Source organism: Artemia franciscana, chromosome 16 (genome assembly GCF_032884065.1).
Source record: "Artemia franciscana chromosome 16, ASM3288406v1, whole genome shotgun sequence".
NCBI lineage: Eukaryota > Metazoa > Arthropoda > Branchiopoda > Anostraca > Artemiidae > Artemia > Artemia franciscana.
Window position 1 is genome coordinate 23,035,737 of NC_088878.1, and position 22,084 is coordinate 23,057,820.

Here is a 22,084-nt window from a genome sequence, read left to right on the forward strand (position 1 = left end):
GTAATAGACCGACCATATTGTTGATAGAAACTAAAATTTTGTTTTGAAAACAGAATTGATGAAATAGAACAAGATTTGATAATTTCAGCTGATACTTTAAATTCTTAAGTACGAGGTAACTACACTACCAATTTTACCCCCAATTCTCGTAAAAGCTCAGCTAATTTTTCTGTTCAAGGAATGAACAGTATTCGAGAGGGTGTGTCCAAAGAGTCAAGTTATTTGATAGTTTTATATGTCAAAAATTGATTTTCTTATTAGAGTCTTAAAATGCTGTTATCTCACTTGCTTGAAAAATTGGAATCTAACATACGGAGACCAGCTCCTTTATAGATTCTCTTTTTCTCATCAAGCTTGTGCAGAGGAGAAGATGGACAAAGATAAAATGTTTGAATGTTTCAAACATGTGGTAACATTCATATAAACTTTATTGCCAAAGTTTGAGAGGCATTTTGACTTTATATTAAAATCGTCTAAATGAACTAAAGCTCTAGGGCTTTATTTTGGCCAGAGGTATGGCTGGAAATTTCCCAAGAGGGGCAAAATTGAAATTATTAGTCTTTTATAAAATGAGTTTGCTCTCTTCTGATCAGTTACTGGCGGTATTGTTTCACTGAGGAAATTAAATTGATTTGAATCAATGATGGATCTAGCAAAGTGATTGTCTTTTTAAAATTAGTTTTTGATTTTGGGATGAATGCAGCTCAATGTGATTTAATGTAATAATCTGGATTTTCGTGCAACATTTGGGGCAACAGTTTTAAAATTTGGTCCTAATGGTAAAAAGCGTGCTCTTTTGTCATTCGTGTGACAAACATTATCTTGAATATTTTCTTGAATACTCTGAAAAGTAACATCGTTTTTCTGCCCACTGTTTACCAATCTCCCCCTCCCCCATGACTGAATATTATATGCCAAATATCGGCTTAGACTAAGTGTTTCACTTATTGCATTTTATTAGCTGAATGTTTTTATCCCTTAAAAAGATGCAGGAGAAACACACCATAGCAGGATAGAACCGCAAAATTTACCAATCCTAAATCTGATGTTAAATGACATTTTTGGAAGATACTTTAAAAATCATTTTATAATTGTTTTTGTGTAGTTGTTAGCTTAAAAAATATTTTCAGTATACCATGACTTTCTTATAAGGATCATTAATTGACATAGTCCTAGAAAACATTTTCTTAAAAAAAAATATTATGTTTTATTTTTTTGTTGCTCTAACCTGCAATAACAAAAAAAAAAATGCAAAGCTCAACTATTGTAAGTAAATTTTTAGATTTGTGATAATAATGAATTCATAAACTCCAAAAGTCCAAAAGTATTAGCTGTGATTTAATATCTACTGAATTAGCTAGAACAAAATGCTCAGAAGATCAAACATCTTTACATGTTAATTTTTTAATTTATCATGATGCTTATGAACAAGTGCATTTTCCTTCTTCAATGTAAAAAAAAAACAACAAAATAATAAAGGTTTCTTTTCCTCAACACTTATTCTTGTTTCTCTTGACTGAACCTAATATAGAAGAATCATGATTTCTTTCAAATTTACTTAGTCAACGCATTAATATTATCTAAGTAATATTTGTAACCAAAGTTTACCATTGACCCCCCCCCCCTCCACCCACTGAATGGTATGTGGTAAATATTGATTTAGAAGAAGTATTTCATTTATACCTTCAGAATAATTTTTGTGGAGCACAATATAATAAGAGGGAACCACGAGGATCATTTATCAAAAATCTTAGAATAATATAAAAAGTTTGAGTGGACACTTTAACATATTTTATAACTGTTTCTATGTATATTATTTGTTAAATTTCTTTTTCAAACTTCATGTGAAATATCCAAAGGGATAAAAATTGCAATTAATCACAGCTTACAGTTCAACATCAAATTCTTGTGAGCATCTTTAATTAACACAGTCTTTGAAAATATTTGGATAAAAAAAAAATCTTTCAGTTCTTTTTTTGTTACTGTGACTTAGAATAGGAATTTAAGGTTCATTTTTTTGTATATAAATCTCTATATTTGCGATGATAATAAATTCCTAAACTGAGTCCAAAAGGGTTCGCTCTGGATGGATATCTACCGATTCAACTAGAATATTGTTTATTGTTGCTCCTAGGCTAAAGTAGAGATTTTCAGTCTTCTCTTTTGCAAAAATAATTATATATTCGAGATGATAATAATTTCTTAATCAGAGTCCAAAATGATTAGCTTTGGTTGAACATTTACCGGATTGACTAGAATATAATGCTCATAACATCAAATACCTTGACATTTTGACTTTTTATCTTGCAATGATGTTTACACATAAGTACATCTTTCATTTTTCTTCTTCTTTGCAAAAAAAGATACAGAATTCATTTTTCTTTTCCTTATCATTTATCGTTGTTTCCCTTGATTAAACCTTTTAAAGCAAAACCATGATATCTTTTAGATATACTCAGCGCGGCAACGTTGACTGCAATGGATCGCCCGTGCATTATTTTGTTAGTGTTTTTTCTCCTAGCTTCATTATGTACAGTAGAAAGAACGATCACTTGGGACCTTAGTTGACTGCAAATTAAGCTTTTGGTGTCCTTTTCAAAGGCCAAAACCAGGTTGTACTGCATCCTTCTACCCACTAGCGCCTCAAGTCTCACTGGGCGCTCCCTCTAGACTTGCTTTCAACTGAAATTAAGGAGCAATATTAAAACATTAAAACGAACAGAAATTACTATATATACGGAGGAATTTGCCCTCTCGTCAATACTTCACTCTATACGCTAAAGTTTGGATTTTTTCCATTTATTTAAGAATGAACCCTGAATCAAAAACGCCATTTAAGTAGAAAAAATGCTCTTTTGAAAGTACTAAAAAAACTTTAGCGTAAATAGCGAGAATTAACGAGGGTCAAACCATCTCATATGTGAAATAATTTCTGGTTGTTTTAAGTTCTGATGTTGCTCCTTGCTTTCAGTTGCAAAAATTGTTTTTTTTAATATATTTAATTTCTGATCGTTTATTTAAATAATGCTAGGAAATCCAGCGCCCCTTTCGTGGAATATTCCCTTCCCCCAGGAAAAATTTCTCGTTGGAAAGATCCTCCCACGTAACCCCTCTCCCTGACTCCCCACAACCAGTAAAACTTCCCCTGAAAACGTCTGTATACTTCGGAATGACTTATACTATACATAAACAATGGGCAAAGTGACAACTTGCAGCCCTTCCCATGGGGACTGTTGGAGATGAAGGCACTCTCAAAGATATAGTTATTAGATCGTTCGAATAGGATGAACACAATGGCTATCTCAAAATTTTTATCGGGTGAATTTGTGAAAAAATGAGTGTGGAAGGGGGTTTATTAACTCTCCATTTTTTGTCACTTAAAAAGGGCATTGGAACTTTTAATTTCTGGTCAAATAAGCCCTCTCGCGTTATTCTAGGACTACTAGGTCAATACGATCACCCCTGGGGAAAAATAATAATAAATGAATAATAATAAATAAACATATAACCGTGATGTTTCTTGTGGCAAAAATACAAAATTCCACATATACGCCGATAGGGGCTTAAAACTTATACAGTCGGGGTCTCTGATACGACAAATCTGGTGATGTAATTTTCATTAAGATTATGTGACCTTTAGGGGATCTTTCCCCCTTTTTCGAAAATAAGGCAAATTTCCTCAGGTATCAAAATCCGTTTTTAAGAGTTTCGGTTACTATTGAGCCGGGTCGCTCCTTGCTTACGGTTCGTTACCACGAACTGTTTGATAATTGTTTGCTGAAACGTACCAGTATCATGGCCGCTGAAAGACTTTTGAGATCCGTATGAATCAGTCTTTTATCTGCAGCAGACTGTCTGTATAATTTACTGCTTCTAAGGGAATAACCTGTTTTTGGCGTTGGATTTGTGCTCTCAGTACAGCGCTAGTTCTTAAATTCTTTTTAAAATCACAAATCAGCTTATTTGAGCTAGTTTTATAGATATATCTTGCATCATCTATTAAGTAATAGTTTTTGTTCGTCTAAGTTTCAGATTCGCTCTTTGCTTAGGTGCTAGAAAAAAAATGAATAGATAGGTACTTTTTGTGATTTCTTTTGCCAAATGATATGGCACTAGAGCCTTAATCTTCTGTCGGGTGGAGTCCTCTCCCAATTTTGCAAAGCCAATGGTTTTGATACCAGTGGTGAAAAAAGAAAGAATTTTTTTTTAACAAACTCTGATCGTTGACTACGGGGAAAACATTCAAAACCCAATATATATTTCATAATTTCGTAAACATGATTTAATTTAGGTCACCAAAATGATGATTATATTTTTCTCTTTTTTTATATTCATTTATAAATCTGAAGAGTGGACAAACTGATGTGCCAACGAATATCTTTTCAAGAGAGAAGGAAGTATCACAGAAATGGAGTAGAATTTTGAAAAAAAAACAGTAATCTGGTGGATTATATGGAACAAATTAGAATATAACTAAGAGATTAAAAATAAAAATAATTAAAAATAAAATAAGAAAAAATGAATGTGGAATAAGAAAAAGAATAAGAAAATAAGAATGTATGTCTTTTTTAAATCATGAGATTAAAGGGTGGGTAACGGCCCGAATAAGAATTGCCTACAAGTGTCTTTTGACTCGTTTTACTTCTTTCATGGAAAGATGCTCTGACACCTTCCTGAGGCAAAGAGCGTTTGCGCCTATAATAATAATAACAATAATAATGTATTTATAACCTACTGCACAAAAGAAAATGTGACGATAGAGGAGTAAAAAGAGAGGGAACAAAATAAACATCATAAAAGAAAACAACACAAGTAAAGAAAACAACACATAAGTACAACAAAATCAACAGAACGAACGGATGAGAACAAAGGTACAAAGGCACAACACAATAAGTACAACAAAATCAACAAGGAAAAAGGTCAACAGAACAAACGGATGAGCCCATGATAAAGGGTAAGCCGTCGATATGCTTGTGTCGATAGCTTATCATGAAGCTCCTGTAAATTTGGAGTTATATCGGGAGCTTGGTATTTTCGGATTATTCTCCAGTTTCGATACGATAGAGGTAGATAAAGCGGGTATTTACAGTGTTCATAATAACATCTACGTAGTTTACATAAGCCACTCTTTTTCAGTAGAATGAAGGTCCCATAAAGATACAGTACAGAGTGATCACAAAAAACTGAATACAAAGAAACCATAGACCATTATGTTAATGACGACAGCAATAACGATGTTTTATCGGGTTGATCTGTGAAAAATCTGCAAATTACAAAGGAAAATGTGGCCCTAGCTTTAGTGTTTTCAACTTCGCCCCCATTCCAAATTTTCTTCAACTTTCCATCATCTTTTCTTTGGCCATTAATGCCCCCATTAGCTTTTCTTAATGGGGTTATAAGCAACGGGAGAGAGGAAGTAAAAAAGTTGTAGATGATTTCCTTTTGGTCATTTATAGCCCATTATATTTGTCATTTTTCCAAACCCCACAAAAGATAGGTCAATATAGGCTAGGTATTCATCTTGCAGGACTACAGTAGTTTCCTTTTACATTTTCAATGGCTTTGATTTGTAGACCCAAGGTCTCCTGCTAGTTAATATAAAGGCGACGAAGTCGATAAAAAAGAGCTATGGGAAAGTTATAGCTTTGATATCGAAAAAGAATGAAAAAAACGAACTAGGTATCGGTAATAAATAAAAGAAAAAAGAAATGACAAGTAGATACTTTTGGGTCAAGGCAATTTTGCATGCAAAGAGACTAATAGAGTGAAACACTACTAAGTTACTATAAGTTACTTATTCTATAAGTTACTAAGTTACTATAAGTTACTGCAGCACCAAGCTGCCTGAGGCTAAAACAGCTACACACGCTCCTCCTCCATCCCAATTTATTGTAAGCCTCCCTCTTTACACAGATCCCAGGAAGTTCTTATTTTCCTCAAATCTTCTCTTACGACATCCTTCCACAACTGAAAATTTCGGTTATCTAATTCGAGAATTGTTTTTTCCTCTCTTTTCGACATTCACCAGAACATATCTATGATTGTCGACATACACCAGTGAGGGTCTGAATACACAAGAATGTAATGAAATATTTGATCTTTTCACTGACATATTGGATGTTTCTTTATATTCACCGGTGTAAGTCGACATTTACCATTTTTGGACATTCACGGTAACATATACACTTTTGCTAGATAGTCTAATGCCAGTTATTGCTGGATGTTCAGCATTATTTATTAGCTTGATAAAATCTGAAGGTCTTTATTTATATTTTCGTTTTATCAATACTTGTTTGCAGACTTTGACACCCAGGCATTACAAAGTAAGATCTAAAGGTCTTTATTTATCAGCTTCTTACTAAGCCACAAATACACTATCATCTGCCAATCAAAGCATTGGAAACACCTTATTTCTTAATTAATACTCTTAGGACCCATCCACCCTGGAAAAGGCCTGCTTTATAGTCAACAAGTGCAGTAATAACCTAATTGACAATGGGCTACCGTGCTTAAGTCCTGTGAACATCATTCCCGAGACATGCTTGATAATTAAACTTTCTGTCTCTTGTCGAGTAGCTGGATCCAAAACCTCTTTGTTTTTCTTCAAGTATCCTTTTTTAATCCACCAAACAACTCAGCTTCTCACCCACAACAACGTAGCCCTTTCAAATATATCACTTAAACTATTCTGAATACTAAGATGCCTGTAGTCACTATGTACCATGGAATCTCTATTTTTGGTAAAATAGGAGTGTTATAGATTCTTTTTATGCGACCAAACGATATTGACTGATACTAGTATTTTATCAACGACACAATAACTGGCATTAGACTATTAAGCAAAATAGGTACATTTTTGTGATGTGACAGACCTTTAAAGATAATATCAATTAGTTTATCTCTTTTTATAATGCACTGTTGGATCTACTTACCCATAATTGACACCCTTGTTTGCATATTTGACACAAATATAAGAAAAAAACGTGCACCTTTTATGCCCTGTTGAAAAGGTTAAAAGGTATTTTAAAAATTACCGAAAGTGTCGCGTGTTTCGCAATCTCTTTTTAAATATCATATTTACCTAATTTTCTGTATCTTTTTGTTAAATTTATTTTTGAAATTTTATTCACCTTTTTTACTTTTATTTGTGCTTTAAATTCCGGATATAATAGAATATTTGGTAAGAAAAATCACCTTTCCATTGAAATTAGGTAAATTTTACATAGCAATAACACGTATTGGAGGAACATTTCCACCTTTTGGCCAAGTTACTTTCGATCAGCACGCACAGTTAGGTTTGAACTTAAGTTTAAACCTAACAGGCTCATATTTGGTAATGTTTACTCAGAAATTGCACTCCCGAGCCTTTTCTTAATTTTCTCAGTATGGTTTTGGCTTGCAAATACAGACAAGCTTCGTATTTGTTACGGCTTATGTACCGTAACGAAGATTCTACCGGGCCTTTTATTGTATGCAAGAAACACATTTGTTTTGGATAAATGCTACATTCATGACTCTGTTCTGTTTTTCCCTGAATTGGAAAAAGTTTTGATAGAAAAGTACCGATTCTTGTTCATCGACATGCCATTGACATTTCTCCTTGAGGTTTGAATGATAGTAACTGTGTCTTGTTATACGTAATATGTTATTTTTGTAGTAGCTTAATAAAATATTTGAGTTAAATTTTTCCTTTAATGCTCCATTTATTCTTGTTTCATTTTAAGTGGGTCTCTAATATAATAATTAATTAATAATAAGATCGTATTTAAATTCGGTATTTAACATAAAGCAGTGAAAACTGCAGAAACATTTAAAACTACTCGATGAATGTCGCAATCAAATACGTCAATTAAAGATCGGCTAAGCAGCTCTCTGCTAGCTTGCAAGGGCAGATCCAGGGGGACCCCCCTCTACAGTTTTTTTCTGGCACCTTAATTTCATGTTTTTTCTATTTTCGCTCTTTTTTTTTAATAAACTGGTCAATTTGGTAAATTGTTGGCACCTTTGTCATGTTGATCCTGCCCCCAAAGATTTTGCTCTAGATCCGATTAGCTTAAGTAGCCTCTAATTAGAATATGTCTCATTTAGGGAGGTGATTCAATTAGATCTAGCTAGCTTCAGTAGATTCGTTTAAGAAGGTGATTCAATCACCTATCAGTAAATTTTGAGTGATTCATGTTAAAGGGTCACTCCTGTAAAACTTCCTCCATGAAGTCATCAAAGCAAAATAATCAATTTATTTCTTTTGTCAAATATAAGTCTTAGGTATTTTTTTGTCAGACATTGTCAGAGTTTTTGTCAGAAATAATCAACTGGAAGATGAAGAAATTATTTTCTTCGATTATTTGTACTTCTTGCATGAGACAGTTAAAGTGTATGCTCCAGGAATTTTCAGTCCAGTAAATAAGCTGAAAGGCACGAATAGGATCTAAAATCTTGCGTTTTGACCTCATCAATAATTTTTGTTTTTTTCATCACTGTTTGCAAGCAGCCAAGACATATGTTTCGGGGGAAAAGGGAGGTGGTTCCAAATAAAGCAAATTGTAAGCGTTCTTATCAGGGGTTGCTCGAACCAACCAAGCCAGGGGGAGGGGGGATGTCCTCATTTAAAGACTCCTAGATCATGTTATACGACTCATTAAAGTTTAAATGCCTGTTTAAGCCCTTTAAGCCTGTTTTGGTTTAAACAACTTTGTTTAAAGCAAAAATAATAAAAAAAAAATACGAATTAAACAATAAAATAGAACAACTCTATTCTATCTACATGCAAATTTGGTTGTAGGTATCTACGACTGAAGCTAAGCAGTGCTAAAATCAACCATTTCGCTATTGAGAAGTTTGAAACTCCCAGGCTTTTCAGGAGAAGTAAAATACAAAGTAGACTGTCTCTGACTAAATTCAGCACCTCGGAACTGGATGAGGCCAAAATAAACGACTTATATTATTTAACAAAAAGTAGGGGCTAGATCTGAATGCCCAGTCAAAAACAAACCAGACACGAGCATGGGAAGGTTTTTAGACCGCTAATTGCTACCCGTCCAGTCCCTTTAAGCTGGTTTTACTCACACGAATCTGTTCAAAAACAAAATTAAAACAGTACAATTAAATGATAAATAAAATGGCCCTATTCTATTTACGTGTAAATTCGGTTTTCGGTATCTACAACTGAAGCTGAGTGTTTCTTTACCGAGAAGTTTGAAAATACTAAAGTTTTTCCAGGAGAGGGAAAATACAACTTGGACTACATCAGAATTGAGCATCTGGGACCTCAATGAGGTCAAATAAACGACTTATGCGACTTTTAAAAAAGCACGGGTCGCGGCAAATCACCCCTTCACCCCTCCCCCTTCAATTCATCTCGTTTACTTTCAATGCAGTAAAGAACTTCAAGTTTATCCCTCCCTTCTCTGACCTCATAAGTGTATGTACCAGTTAGTAGCTATCAACTGTAGTTCATTCCTATCAGCATTTCGTCCATCACAAATTAATAGCCCCTATTTTAAGATAAATTTCCATAAGCGTTGGAATGCTTTATTTTACTGTTATATCTGCTGTTTGATATCTGATTTCACTATTTGATGAACATATAAAAAGCATAAGGTTTAAGGATAAAACAGGGTATTCAAAACATTTTTGTTGATTGAAAATTTCAGCAACGAGCCAAACAAGTTCAGTGGGTGACGGTCCTAGGATATGTGCCAATTTCATTTCCAGGTCATTCTATATTTTGCACTGAAGCCGCCAAGCAACTAACGGTAAGATTTATTGAAAAAGGACTATGTAAAGACTGAATTAGGCCCACTCATCTTGAAAGGTTGTTTTGGAGCCTCCTCTTTCACCAGTCTATTGGTGTAACTCCTATATCGACTTCTATTTTCTGCCAGGCGGAGAAGGTATGGCATGTTGAGAGACAATAAGTTGTCTTTCCATATCTTTTTATGGGCACCCTCTAGGACAAGAGCAGTGTATAACGGACTTCAAAGGCTATCTTCGGGAGATAAGGGCTTTCCAAACATTTGGTGTGACTATGTTATCTAAGTTATTAGATTTTGGCATATAAAATTTTTTTCCATGCTGATCAATGGTCTGCGCAGCGCAAGTGTCAATCTCTTGATTTTCTGCTTCCGGATGGAAGTGCAATTCGTGGTTGGGGGTAAATCATCCGACGCTTCCCGTGTTTCCCCCCCCCCCAGATTTCTCCAGGTACCCAATTAGAGCCGAGTCTACTCTGGCTAAGCTAACAGAGCCAAGCCCTTGACTCTCACTCCGAACTAATAGCCAGCGACACCAGGGCTCAAACCCCTGTCCTCAGGATTTCAACTCTAGTGCACTAACCACTCGGCTAGGACCTCCTATGAAATTTCAATATATCCCCTCTTAAAATGTCAAACTTCTGGAATTTTTTTTACCATTATTTCTGGATTTGTTTATTCTATAGATTTGTTCTTGTTTTTGAATTTTACCCCACTAAATGTTTGGAGCCCCCCGACATAAATTCCTGCGTACCTGCTTGACTTTGAAAATAATTTTATAGACAAAAGAATATAAACAAATATATATATAATTATGTAAGAAGAGGTTACTATCAACATGAGTTCATTGACATCGATCTTCTCGTTGAACTACGTTGAAGCAGGCGGTCAAAGCTGTCTCTAAATTCTGTGTTCTTCCATCCATATATAACAGGATTTACTGCTGATTTTCCCATGTAAAGCACAACTGTTAGCTGAAATAAAGTCCAGAATGAAATTGGTTAGTCCCTTGAACTATCCTTATCAAAAGAAATTTAATATTTATGTTCAACATCTGAGGGATGTCGTTAATGGAAGAAAGCACTTATACAATGAAAGTAAAAAAAAGGGTAAGTCAATCTAATAAATCTTGATACAATATGTTTATTAATTCTCTGTCACATTTTATTTCAATTCAAAAGCTTTCACAAAGCTTTCAAAAAGTACGTTCAAATGATATCTCTGTTCAATGAGATATTTATGTTCAAATGATATCTGTGCTCAATGTGATATCTATGTTAAAATGATATCTGTGCTCAATGTAATATCTATGTTCAAATGATATCTGTGCTCAATGTAATATCTATGTTCAAATGATATTTATGCTCTCTGCAGGAATTCAAAAGTTCCTACTGACTACTACCCACTAAGGAAAGAAGAGGGAGGGGTGGCTACTAGCTACACATTTTCCTGGCTTCAAGTCAGTGTACAAAATACAACGTCTATAAACACCCCCAGTATTCCTATACCCTCCTTTCCCTTATCAGTACTCTTTATCACATTCCTTATTAATATTTCAAGCAGTATTTGCCTTACACACCAACGACGAACAAACAGTTTTTTTTTTGAATTTCAAAAACTTAAGTTAAGGGTCTAGGTTTCCAGATTTAGATAGAATTTTTGGGCAAAAGAGACAGAGCTATATTAAAATTTGTAGTTTTAATGGTACACTCATTTTTCACATTTCGTTCTTCATTTTCTTTTTTAGTGTTATTTATGTTTTTTTGTAAGTGGCAGTTTTTAAGTCGAATTTTAGTTATCATGTCAAATTTTAAGGTGATTAAATTTTGGGATTCTTTTATATGACTTTTATTGCGCTCAATAAATTATCAATCTATACTGATGGCTCCCCAACTTTCTCCACCTGGTGTACATTCTGGGGTTCCACTTAAGCTGCCACGCGTGGCAAATGTCTGACGAACTTGGCGAAAACCAACTCATATATTTAATTTTTCAATGTGGGAAGACCTGCAACTTATCTATTAGCAAAATATATCTCAGCAGTTGCAGTTTGAACTTACTACATGTCTAGGTATTTCCCAGACTTAGCCAATCGAAACAGTAGGGCTGATACCCATGTGTGGCTTATCTAATTCTTATTATGCAAAATATATATGATGTTTTTAATTGAACGACTAGTTTGTAGTTAATGACGACTTGTATATTCTCACGTAGCGATTTTTGTAATTCAAACTAACAATGAAAAGCATTCAAATATTTTGAATAGACAAGAAATGACAAAATAACACTTGAACTAAGGATTTCCAGTGACCCTTACATAACCTTGCTCTTGATGATTTGAACATTTGATGTTAAAAGTATTAGTCAACAGGCTGAATGTTTCAGACAATTTGAGTTTAGAAGGACTAAATTTCGATATGCGATAATGAAGGTCTTTCTCAAATAGTTGTAAGGATTTCGGAGATATCAACTCGTGGGCAATAGTGAAGCATCTTTATTAAAAGGGGAAGGGCAGGACAATACAAAATTAAACCCCAATGGAGACATATTTTCATCGTTCTGTGCTTTTTTTCTCTCTCAAATTTATTAACCTCAAACAGAGGAAGGGAGTTAGCCCCCTACTTCCCCTCAATTTCTGTAACTGGCACTAGTTGTAAATACCAGGTAACGATTATGATAAAGAGCTAGTTCCTACATCAGACAAGACTCATCTACAATAATAGTTTTATAGGCCAGCATAGAACGGTAGTGACCTTGGTGATTCCGCTATTATGTTTTATACATAATTTTGATATGTTTTGATACCTCTTAGACTACAAAATTTTAAAACTTGAGGCTCTATAAGCCTCACAAAGCTAACCATTGTTTTTCTTTTTCTTTAAACTTGGGAAGATAAACGATGAATTTGAAAATTATGAACAAACACGTCTTAATCGGCAGGGATTTCTACAGAACATCAGCTATGTAAATATAGCGTTTTTCGACATATTTAAATTTGTCAAACGGTATATTGATGTGTTAACTTTTATTGAGTAGAGAATTTTGACTGTATCCTGATATTGTTTATGATTAGGTAAGAGCTCCTATGTTTCTCTACTTCTTTTTTATTACTATTGAAGCAATATATTTTTGTGAGGAGTGAAGTCTAATGTGACATAAGGAGCTTAATGTGGGCCAACCAAACGAAGATTATTGAAAGAAAAAATGGAAATTTGTAAGCCATCTGTGAGCTTTGGAGCTCGACAACCTCTGTGTACCCGATCAACCCTTCTTAATAGTTACACTTTCAATAGGGGTTGTTAACTTCAGCCATAATTGTCCTTTCATATATTGTAGAAATAAAATAAAGCTGAACTTGAAGTATGTTTTCTAAAAATGAAATGATGTGTTTTAAAGAAATAAACAGGTTTGAGTCCAGTTAAAAAAAAAACAATAAAAGTGGAAAATAATACTTGTTTTACGCCTGTTTCAGACAAGGTGTCTTCCGTGCAGATGAGAACAAAAAAAAATTCCAATTAAAATTAGAAATAGCATAAAATCAAAGCAAATTGAATGAAACACATACAACCAAGAAGGGAAGATAGAAAAGAGAAAAATTCTAAAGAAAAACTAGGTATAACTGAAATTACTAAAAATTAAACAAAACAAATGTACAACATTCACTTCCGCCGAACATAGGTAGTGACAAGATAAGAAATACGTTTGAGCGACCTCAACCAAATCCAGAAAATATTCAAACCTATGAAATTTTTTTCTTTTGAATTTTACGATTTTTCTCGACCATTGGGCTGGGGGAAGGGGATTGAATGCATGCGCAGCCGAAGGAGAGTAAAAAAGTGTCAGCTGACTATCTAAATTTGAGAGCTTTGCCGAAACAAATACCAGGTCAATAAACTGGTACTAAGAATTGATTTTTCTTTTCCAATTTTCGTAGAATTCACTTTTAAGATTGAAGTGATTGTTCGTCTTATTTTCGAACAGGGATATTATGCATAAATTTTACCACCAATAGATTTTCACTTCATTACCGTTTTCTTCCAATCCTATTACAATTAAATAAAAGTTAGGAAAAGAGGCAACTTCTTAAATTGTAAATCGGCAAGATTGAAACAAATTAAATATCAAAATAGGTTCAAGACACCGGAACGGTCAGATTCACTTTTGCCACCGATATAAAACGCATATTATTGCCTAACTGTGAATCATAGTGCCGTGAAGATTTCTGTTTACAAAAAAAAAAACGAACAGAAAAGGGCTTTAATAGTAGCCAAGGATCACATTTAAACATTAAATAAAAAAATAGCCATACTATTTCTCGCTCGTTTTCAGTTTTGATATCACTTTTTATTGTGTAAAAATTAGAATAGCCAAGGCAAGAGGTTTTTTGCAGTAATACATTGGAAAAAAGTAAGATACTGTAAGCCACTTAATGGCAGCGGTCATTTTTGGCTGTAAACTCCATGCAAGGGCATCAATTCACAAAAATGTAGAGGGGAAGCATGCTTTTTTTTAAATATAAGAGGGGAATCCTGGTGTTTTTTCAATTTTCTGCAATGAAAATACTAAAAAAGGTTTATTCTCTTTGAAAATAGCAAAGGATGTGTTTTTAGGAATCTGGAGGTGGGTACAAAATCCAAAGGGGGCAATTAACCCATCCCTCAAATGGTGCACTTAAATGTGGACTCGGCGAAAAGTCAAAGAAGATATGCTCAGTTACAAGCAAGTATTCCCCACAGGCCCTGAAGAAACAAGTCGGGCGAGATTGCGTCATCCTTAACATAAGTAAACGACCCCCTATTACATAGCAGCTAAAGAAATCTTGAGAAAAAATGTCTTAAAAACATCTTGAAATGCCTTGAAAGGTCTTGAAAAAACGTCATGATGAATAATATCTTAAAAACGTCTTGAAATGTCTTGAACAAACATCTTTATATGTCTTGAAAAACTTGGTGAAGAATAATATTTTCGAAACGTCTTGAAACATCTTGTAAAATGTCTTGAAGAAAAATATCTTTAAAACGTTTTGAAACGTCGTGAAACATTTTGGAAACGTCTTGAAGAAAAATGTCTTAAAAACATCTTGAAATGTCTTGAAGAAAACATTCCCTATTACGTAACATACACCTGCATCCATTTGTGTGAGTAAAATAAACCCTATTATGTAACATACACCCTCGTCTCTTAGAAAGCTAATAATATAACGTAACAGCCAAGAAATCCTTAAGTAAATAAACCATATTACATAACAATCATCTGCATCATTTAGAAAGTAAACCCTACTATGTAACAACCAGCTGCATCCATTTGCAAAAGTAGACAAAGTTTATGATGTAACAAGCACCTAAATCTTTCAGAAAATATTCCTTATAGGTAGAAAAGCACCAGCATCTCTCAGAAAACAAACCCGATTGCGTAACAAGCACCTATATATTTTAGAAAACATTTCCTATAATGTAACAAACATCTGCGCCTTGAAGAAGTTTCTAAAAAAGTGTTGGGATTGAGATTCGAAGGGATAGGGTACCCTTTAAACCCATCTTGGGGATACTGGGGCAGGGGACCCCCTCCCCTCTGTAAAACCCTGTAAAATTGCCCAGAGAATTGTAGCATATAAAATTATTTTATGTTAAATTCCTTATTTTCCAGTTATTTTATTAAATAATAAAAAGTCTTCAGAAGGACAAAACTCCAAACAAAGTGCGGATTTTTCTTCCTGGCAAATAGTTGTTTATCTCTTTTAGTTTCTCTGTTGTTGTTTTTTTGTGAAGGATTTTGGCATTCTAGACTATTTGAGTTTTATGTAAATTTTGGAGCCTGTATTTGTATTCTTCTTGTTCTAATAGCCTTTGAGCTTATTGAGGTGGCGCCTACTACTCATTGGCGCTTTTCTGAAAACCACATGCGTCTTGAACGGTCTTGGAAAATACAAATAAAATCAAACTGAATATTTGATATATAGTGATATCAATTGTTGAAAGATATTCAGTTTAAGATTTTATTTCGCTGTAATTTTTATTTTCATTTTCAATACTGTAATAACTGGAAAAGAAAATGTTTGTAATATAATTCGTTTTTAGTGAAGCACCAGTGATAGAGTAATCTTTAGAGTTTTAAAGCTAAGGCAGTATCCAAATTCCTTTTTGTAGTGAAACTATATTTGTTTTTGACAGTCTTTGATAGAACTAATAAAATTAAATTTAATATTCGATATAAAATGATATTAATTGCTGAGAGCCCATCACTTCAAAGTTTAATTATACTTTAATTTTTGGGTTGGTTTTAAACGTTGTAATTAGTACAACAGAAAATATTTATGACGTAATTCGTTTTCAGTAAAGCGCCACCAATTACACAGCAGTTTTAGACTTGTACAGTGAGAGAAAGAAAACCCGAACTCTTGTTTGCAGAGATTTTTGTTCGTTTCAAGCTCGATTTGCATATTCAACTCCTTTTAAGATGTATTTATTCATTTGCATAAGTACCAATTGTACGTTAGTTTGCTATGACTATTTATTTAATTTCTGCTCGTTTCGGGTTTCATTTACTCTTTAATAGTAATTAAATAAAAAAAAATAATTTTGTTAGCTGAAAGTAAGGAGCGACATTAAAACTTAAAACGAACAGAAATTACTCCGTATATGAAATGGGTTGTCCCCTCCGCAATCCCTCGCTCTTTACGCTAAAGCTTTTAATTGTTTTAAAAAGTAGAATTGTGGCAAAGAGTCAAACTTTAGCGTAAAGAGCGAGGGATTGCGGAGGGGACAACTCATTTCATATACGGAGTAATTTCTGTTCGTTTTAAGTTTTAATGTCGCTCCTTACTTTCAGCTAAAAAAATTAGTTTTTTTTATTTAATTTCTGAACGTCTGGTTTTGGCTCTCCGCACATAAATTATTAAAATGAAATTTGTATATTAGTTCTTTTTTTGGCTAAATGGCTTTCTCTTAGTTTTGATCAGACGATTTTGAGAAATAAGGGGTGGAGAAGGAGGCCTAGTTGCCCTCCAATTTTTCGGTTACTTAAAAAGGCAACTAAAACTTTTAATTTTTAACGAACGTTTTTATTAGTAAAAAATATACGTAACTTAAGAATTAACTTACGTAACAAACTTTCATAACCTTATATTTTTATTATGTATACGAGGGGGTTTGTACCCTCGTTAATACCTCGCTCTTTACACTAAATCGTAAGTTTTGTCCCAATTCTTTAAGAATGGCCCCTGAATCAGAAAGGCCGTAGAATAAATAGTTGAAATTACTAAAAATACCTTAGCATAAAGAGCAAGGTATTTATCTCCTCCTAAATACCTCGCTCTTTATGCTAAAGTATTTTTAGAACCCCTCATATGCATAATAATCTCTGTTCGTTTTAAGTTTCAATGCTACTTCTTCCTTTCATTTGAAAAAACGTTTTCATGTTTATTTTTCGTTGTTTTCTTATAGTAATGCTAGAGAATCCTGCACCCTTGTCATTGAATTTTTCTTCCCCCATGACAGATTCCTCCAAGGAAAGATCCTCCAACATAGCCCCCTTTCCTCAGCCCCACCCCCAGACAAAATAAAATCCCCCCGAAAACGTCTGTACACTTCCCAATAACCATTACTATATGTAAACACTGGTCAAAGTTTGTAACTTGCAGCCCCTCCCCCAGGGATTGTGGGGGAGTAAGTCATCCCCAAAGTCATAGTTTTTATGGTTTTCGACTATGTTGAACAAAATGGCTATCTCAAAATTTTGATCCGTTGACTTTGGGAAAAAATGAGCGTGGGAGGGGGCCTAGATGCCCTCCAATTTTTTTGGTCACTTAAAAGGGCACTAGAACTTTTCATTTCCGTTAGAATGAGCCCTCTTGCGACATTCTAGGGCCACTTGGTCGATACGATGACCCCTGGGAAAAAAAAACAAAAAAAAACTAACAAATAAACACGCACCCGTGATTTGTCTTCTGGCAAAAAATACAAAATTCCACATTTATATATATAGGAGCTTGAAACTTCTACAGTAGGGTTCTCGTATACGCTGAATCTGATGGTGTCATTTTCGTTAAGATCCTACGACTTTTAGGGGGTGTTTCCCCCTATTTTCCTAAATAAGGCAAATTTTCTCAGGCTCGTAACTTTTGATGGGTAAGACTAAACTTGATGAAATTTATATATTTAAAATCAGCATTAAAATGCAATTCTTTTGATGTAGCTATTGATATTAAAATTCAATTTTTTAGAGTTTTGGTTACTATTGAGCCGGGTCGCTCCTTACTACAGTTCGTTACCACGAACTGTTTGATCTCTTGTAATTTATTCATTTATATTAGTAGCTTACTAGTTGTATGTTATTTTGCTATGATTGTATGTTTAATTTATCTTCGTTTAGGGTTTCATTTATTCTTTAATAGTATTTTTCTTGTCGTATCTAGTTTGAATTTTAATCGGTATTTGTATCAGCTGATCTTAAGTTTAATATGTCCTTTATTTTCCTTTGAAAAACATCTTTTTTGGAAAGTTCTTTTAAATTATTTTTGTTCGTTTGGGATTGCAAAAAGTTCCAAGTTCTTAGAAAATGCCTTATATTAAAATCATTTTTTTTTCAATATCAAACTTTCATCGAAGCATCAAAACTAGTATCAAAGTACCAAAGTATCAAAGTAAAGAAAGCATCTAAGCAAACAAGGTATGAAGCGAAACAAAGTATCAAAGGAACAATAAGCAAGTTCCTTAGCTCTGAAACATTTCGCCAGAACTGGGAGGGGGGTTTCATACCCGGAAGTATTATTTATTTGGCCTTTAAACGGTTTTGAACAAAATGGCTATCTCAAAATTTTGACTGGATGCCCTTTGGGAAAGTTGGGCCTGGGTTAAATGCTTAATGATCACTTTTGAATCTTTAAAAAAAGAACTAAAAGTTTTCGTTTTCGGTCAAATGAGTACCTTCCAAAGTTAATACAACCACCATTCCACCAAAAACTTATATCAAACAGTTCGTGGTAACGAACTGTAGTAAGGAGCGACCCGGCTCAATAGTAACCAAAACTCTAAAAAATGGAATTTTGATACCAATAGCTACATCAAAAGAATCGCATTTTAATGCTGGTTTTAAATATATAAGTTTCATCAAGTTTAGTCTTACCCATCAAAAGTTACGAGCCTGAGAAAATTTGCGTTATTTTAGAAAATAGGGGGAAACGCCCCCTACAAGTCATAGAATCTTAACGAAAATCACACCATCAGATTCAGCGTATCAGAAAACCCTACTGTAGAAGTTTCGAGCTCCTATCTACAAAAATGTGGAATTTTGCATTTTTTGCCAGAAGGCAGATCACGGATGCGTGTTTATTTGTTTTTTTGTTTTTTTGTTTTGTTTTTTTTTTCCCAGGGGTGATCGTATCGACCCAGTTGTCCTAGAATGCTGCAAGAGGACTCATTCTAACGGAAATGAAAAGTTCTAGTGCCCTTTTTAAGTGACCGAAAAAATTGGAGGGCACCTAGGCCCCCTCCCACGCTAATTATTTTCCCAAAGTCAACGGATCAAAATTCTGAGATAGCCATTTTATTCAGCGTAGTCGAAAAACCTTATAACTATGTCTTTGGGGAAGAGTTACTCCCCCACAGTCCCCGTGGGAGGGGTAACAAGTTACAAACTTTGACCTGTGCTTACATATAGTAATGGTTATTGGGAAGTATACAGGCGTTTTCAGGAGGATTTTTTTGGTTTGGGGGAGGGGTTGAGAAGAGGGGGATATGCTGGGGGAACTTTCCTTCGAGAATTTGTAATGGGAGAAGAAAATTTCCATGAAGGGAGAGCAGGATTTACTAGCATTATTTAAAAAAAAAAACAATTAAAAAATAAAAGTGAAAAAGCTTTTTCAGCTGGAAGTAAGGAACAGCAATAAAACTTAAAACAAACAGAAATTATTACCCATATGAGGGGCTCACCTCCTTCTAATACCTCGCTCTTTACGCTAAAGTATTTTCGGTAATTTCAACTACTTATTCTACGGCTTTTGTGATTCAGGGGGTCATTCTTAATGAATTGGGATAAAATTTAAGCTTTAGTGTAAAGAGCGAGGTACTGACGATGGGGCGAATCCCCCCATATATGTAATAAAAACATGAGAATACAAAAGTTCTTTACGTAAGCTAATTTATAAGTTACGTAAATCTTTTACCAATAAAAAGATTCGTAAAAAATTAAAAGTTCTAGTTGCCTTTTTAATTAACCAAAAAATCGGGGGGCAACTAGGCTTCGTCCCCCGCTCTTTTTTTCTCAAAATCATTCGATCAAAATTATGAGAAAGCCATTGAGCCAAAAAAAAAATATGCAAATTTCGTTTTGATTATTCCTCTGCGGAGAGCCAAAATCAAAACATGCATTGATTCAAAAACGTTCAGAAATTAAATAAAAAAAACAAGTTTTTTCAACTGAAAGTAAGGAGTGACATCAAAACTTAAAACACACAGAAATTACTTCGTATATGAAAGAGGCTGCTTCCTCATCAACGCCCCGCTCTTTACGCTAAAGTTTTTTACTGTTTTAGAAAGAAGAATTGAGAGAAAGAGTCAAACTTTAGCGTAAAGAGCGGGGCGTTGATGAGGAAGCAGCCTCTTTCATATACGAAGTAATTTCTGTGTGTTTTAAGTTTTGATGTCACTCCTTACTTTCAGTTGAAAAAACTTGTTTTTTTTATTTAATTCTATTAAAGATACAGGTAGTAACGTTACTGCTTTCAAACTAAGTTCATTTAGGTTGACTTAGCGTGGCATTACACTAAGTCATCCCAAATGAACTTAATTTGAAAGCATTTAGTCAGTTGGAGAACTATAGGTCTCCCCGTTTGCCTACCTGTCCAGGATACTTGTTTGTCATGTGTCAATTTTAAAACACAGTAGTCCGAATGAGACTCCAAGCGGGCAAGCCTATTAAGCTAAGGTCACTTGTTCACCCCTGATTCCAATCAAATTCAGTCCCTCTCTTTTAAATAAAAGTCCTGCTGACATTGTTATTCATTAGTCAAACCAGAAATCTCAATCATCCCTTAGTTCTATGGCCATCTACCTTAGTTTTGCCCAAAGATGGATGGATGCATGACCAACTATATATCAGTAAGTGAAAACTGCATCATTTTTATACAATCCTGAAAAATGATCACACCAGCTTTGCCTCTTACTCAGACTATCCGTCTTGGCTTTGTCTTCAATTGGCCAATGGCTTGAAGGTAAATTACTTGTAATTAGAGAATCAACGGACATAGAAAAAATTTAGTATTTTTGGCCAGGAGAGTGATCATGGATACGTGCTCTTTTTTTTCTTATGAAGTGATCTTACTGAACCAATGGTTTTACCATTAGAGTTACATAATATTGGGAGAGGGATCATTTAGACTCAAATTAAAATTTATAATGACATTTTTTAGGTGACCAAAATATTGGGAGGCAACTGCCCCCCTTCCAGGCTCTTTTTGCCCCCTAAAGCCGTTTAAAGGTCCAATAACAGTGTCTTTGGGGATGGCATTACTCCACTAGCCTTCGGAGGAAGGGCCGCAGGTTATGAAATTTTCCCATTGCTTACATATAGTATTTTGCTATTGGAAATTAAACAAACATTTTTTTGGGTAAAGGGGGATGTAGGGAAGGATGGTCAACGAAGAGAATTTCCCATCACAATGGAAGTATTCAAGGGTGAACTTTCTATGGTAAAGTTTACATGATGGGATATTTGCCAGAATTCATATGCAAAATTCATCATATTAGTTTTAGTTTCTCCTCGGAGACCCTATTTTACATGTAGAGATACTCTGTGATATTGTTTGGGGGAAATTTTCAAATGAGTTGGAATTCTCTGGTTGATTTTTTACGTGAAGAAGATTTCTCTGACGGGAGAAATTCACAGTGAGGGAATCATCACCAGGAGAAATTCTCAATGAGGAAAGTTTTCATAGGAGAAAATTTTCCATTAAGAGGGGGGTTGATTTACGGAAAAAATTCAAATAGGGGGAATTCCACCATGACCTGAAAACAAATATGAAATTAGATATAAAGCACGTTTTTTTTCAAATGAAAGTATACTAAGAGGCATTTTTTAGGCGGAGAGAATTTTGTCATCAGTAGGACTACCACCTTTAAGTTATCTAGGCTGCTTATCCTACCACGAATTTTCAAAGTTCAAATATGCGCATTTTCTGCAGACAAGACTTTGCTCTTGAATAATTCTTGAAAGTAAAAGGGTGTCAAAATGTCCCAACAAATTGATTAATATCAGCTTTAATCTTATTGCATTGTAGTTTAATCCTATCAAATGTTGAATTTTCTTTAGTTTTTTAACTTTTATAATAAAGTCAC

The 22,084-nt window shown here is 34.2% G+C and overlaps 1 protein-coding gene across 1 annotated transcript in view; it reads right to left on the reverse strand.

Annotated features, from left to right (window-relative positions):
• Positions 1 to 10,545: 10,545 nt before the first annotated feature.
• The window catches only part of LOC136037242 (adenosine receptor A2b-like), a 51,203-nt gene continuing 39,664 nt past the window's right edge, over positions 10,546 to 22,084 (reverse strand). Inside the window, exon 4 of the mRNA XM_065719857.1 lies at positions 10,546 to 10,726. Coding sequence (XP_065575929.1) covers positions 10,586 to 10,726 — 141 coding nt within the window. The 3' untranslated portion in view covers positions 10,546 to 10,585. The remainder of the gene's footprint in view (positions 10,727 to 22,084) is intronic.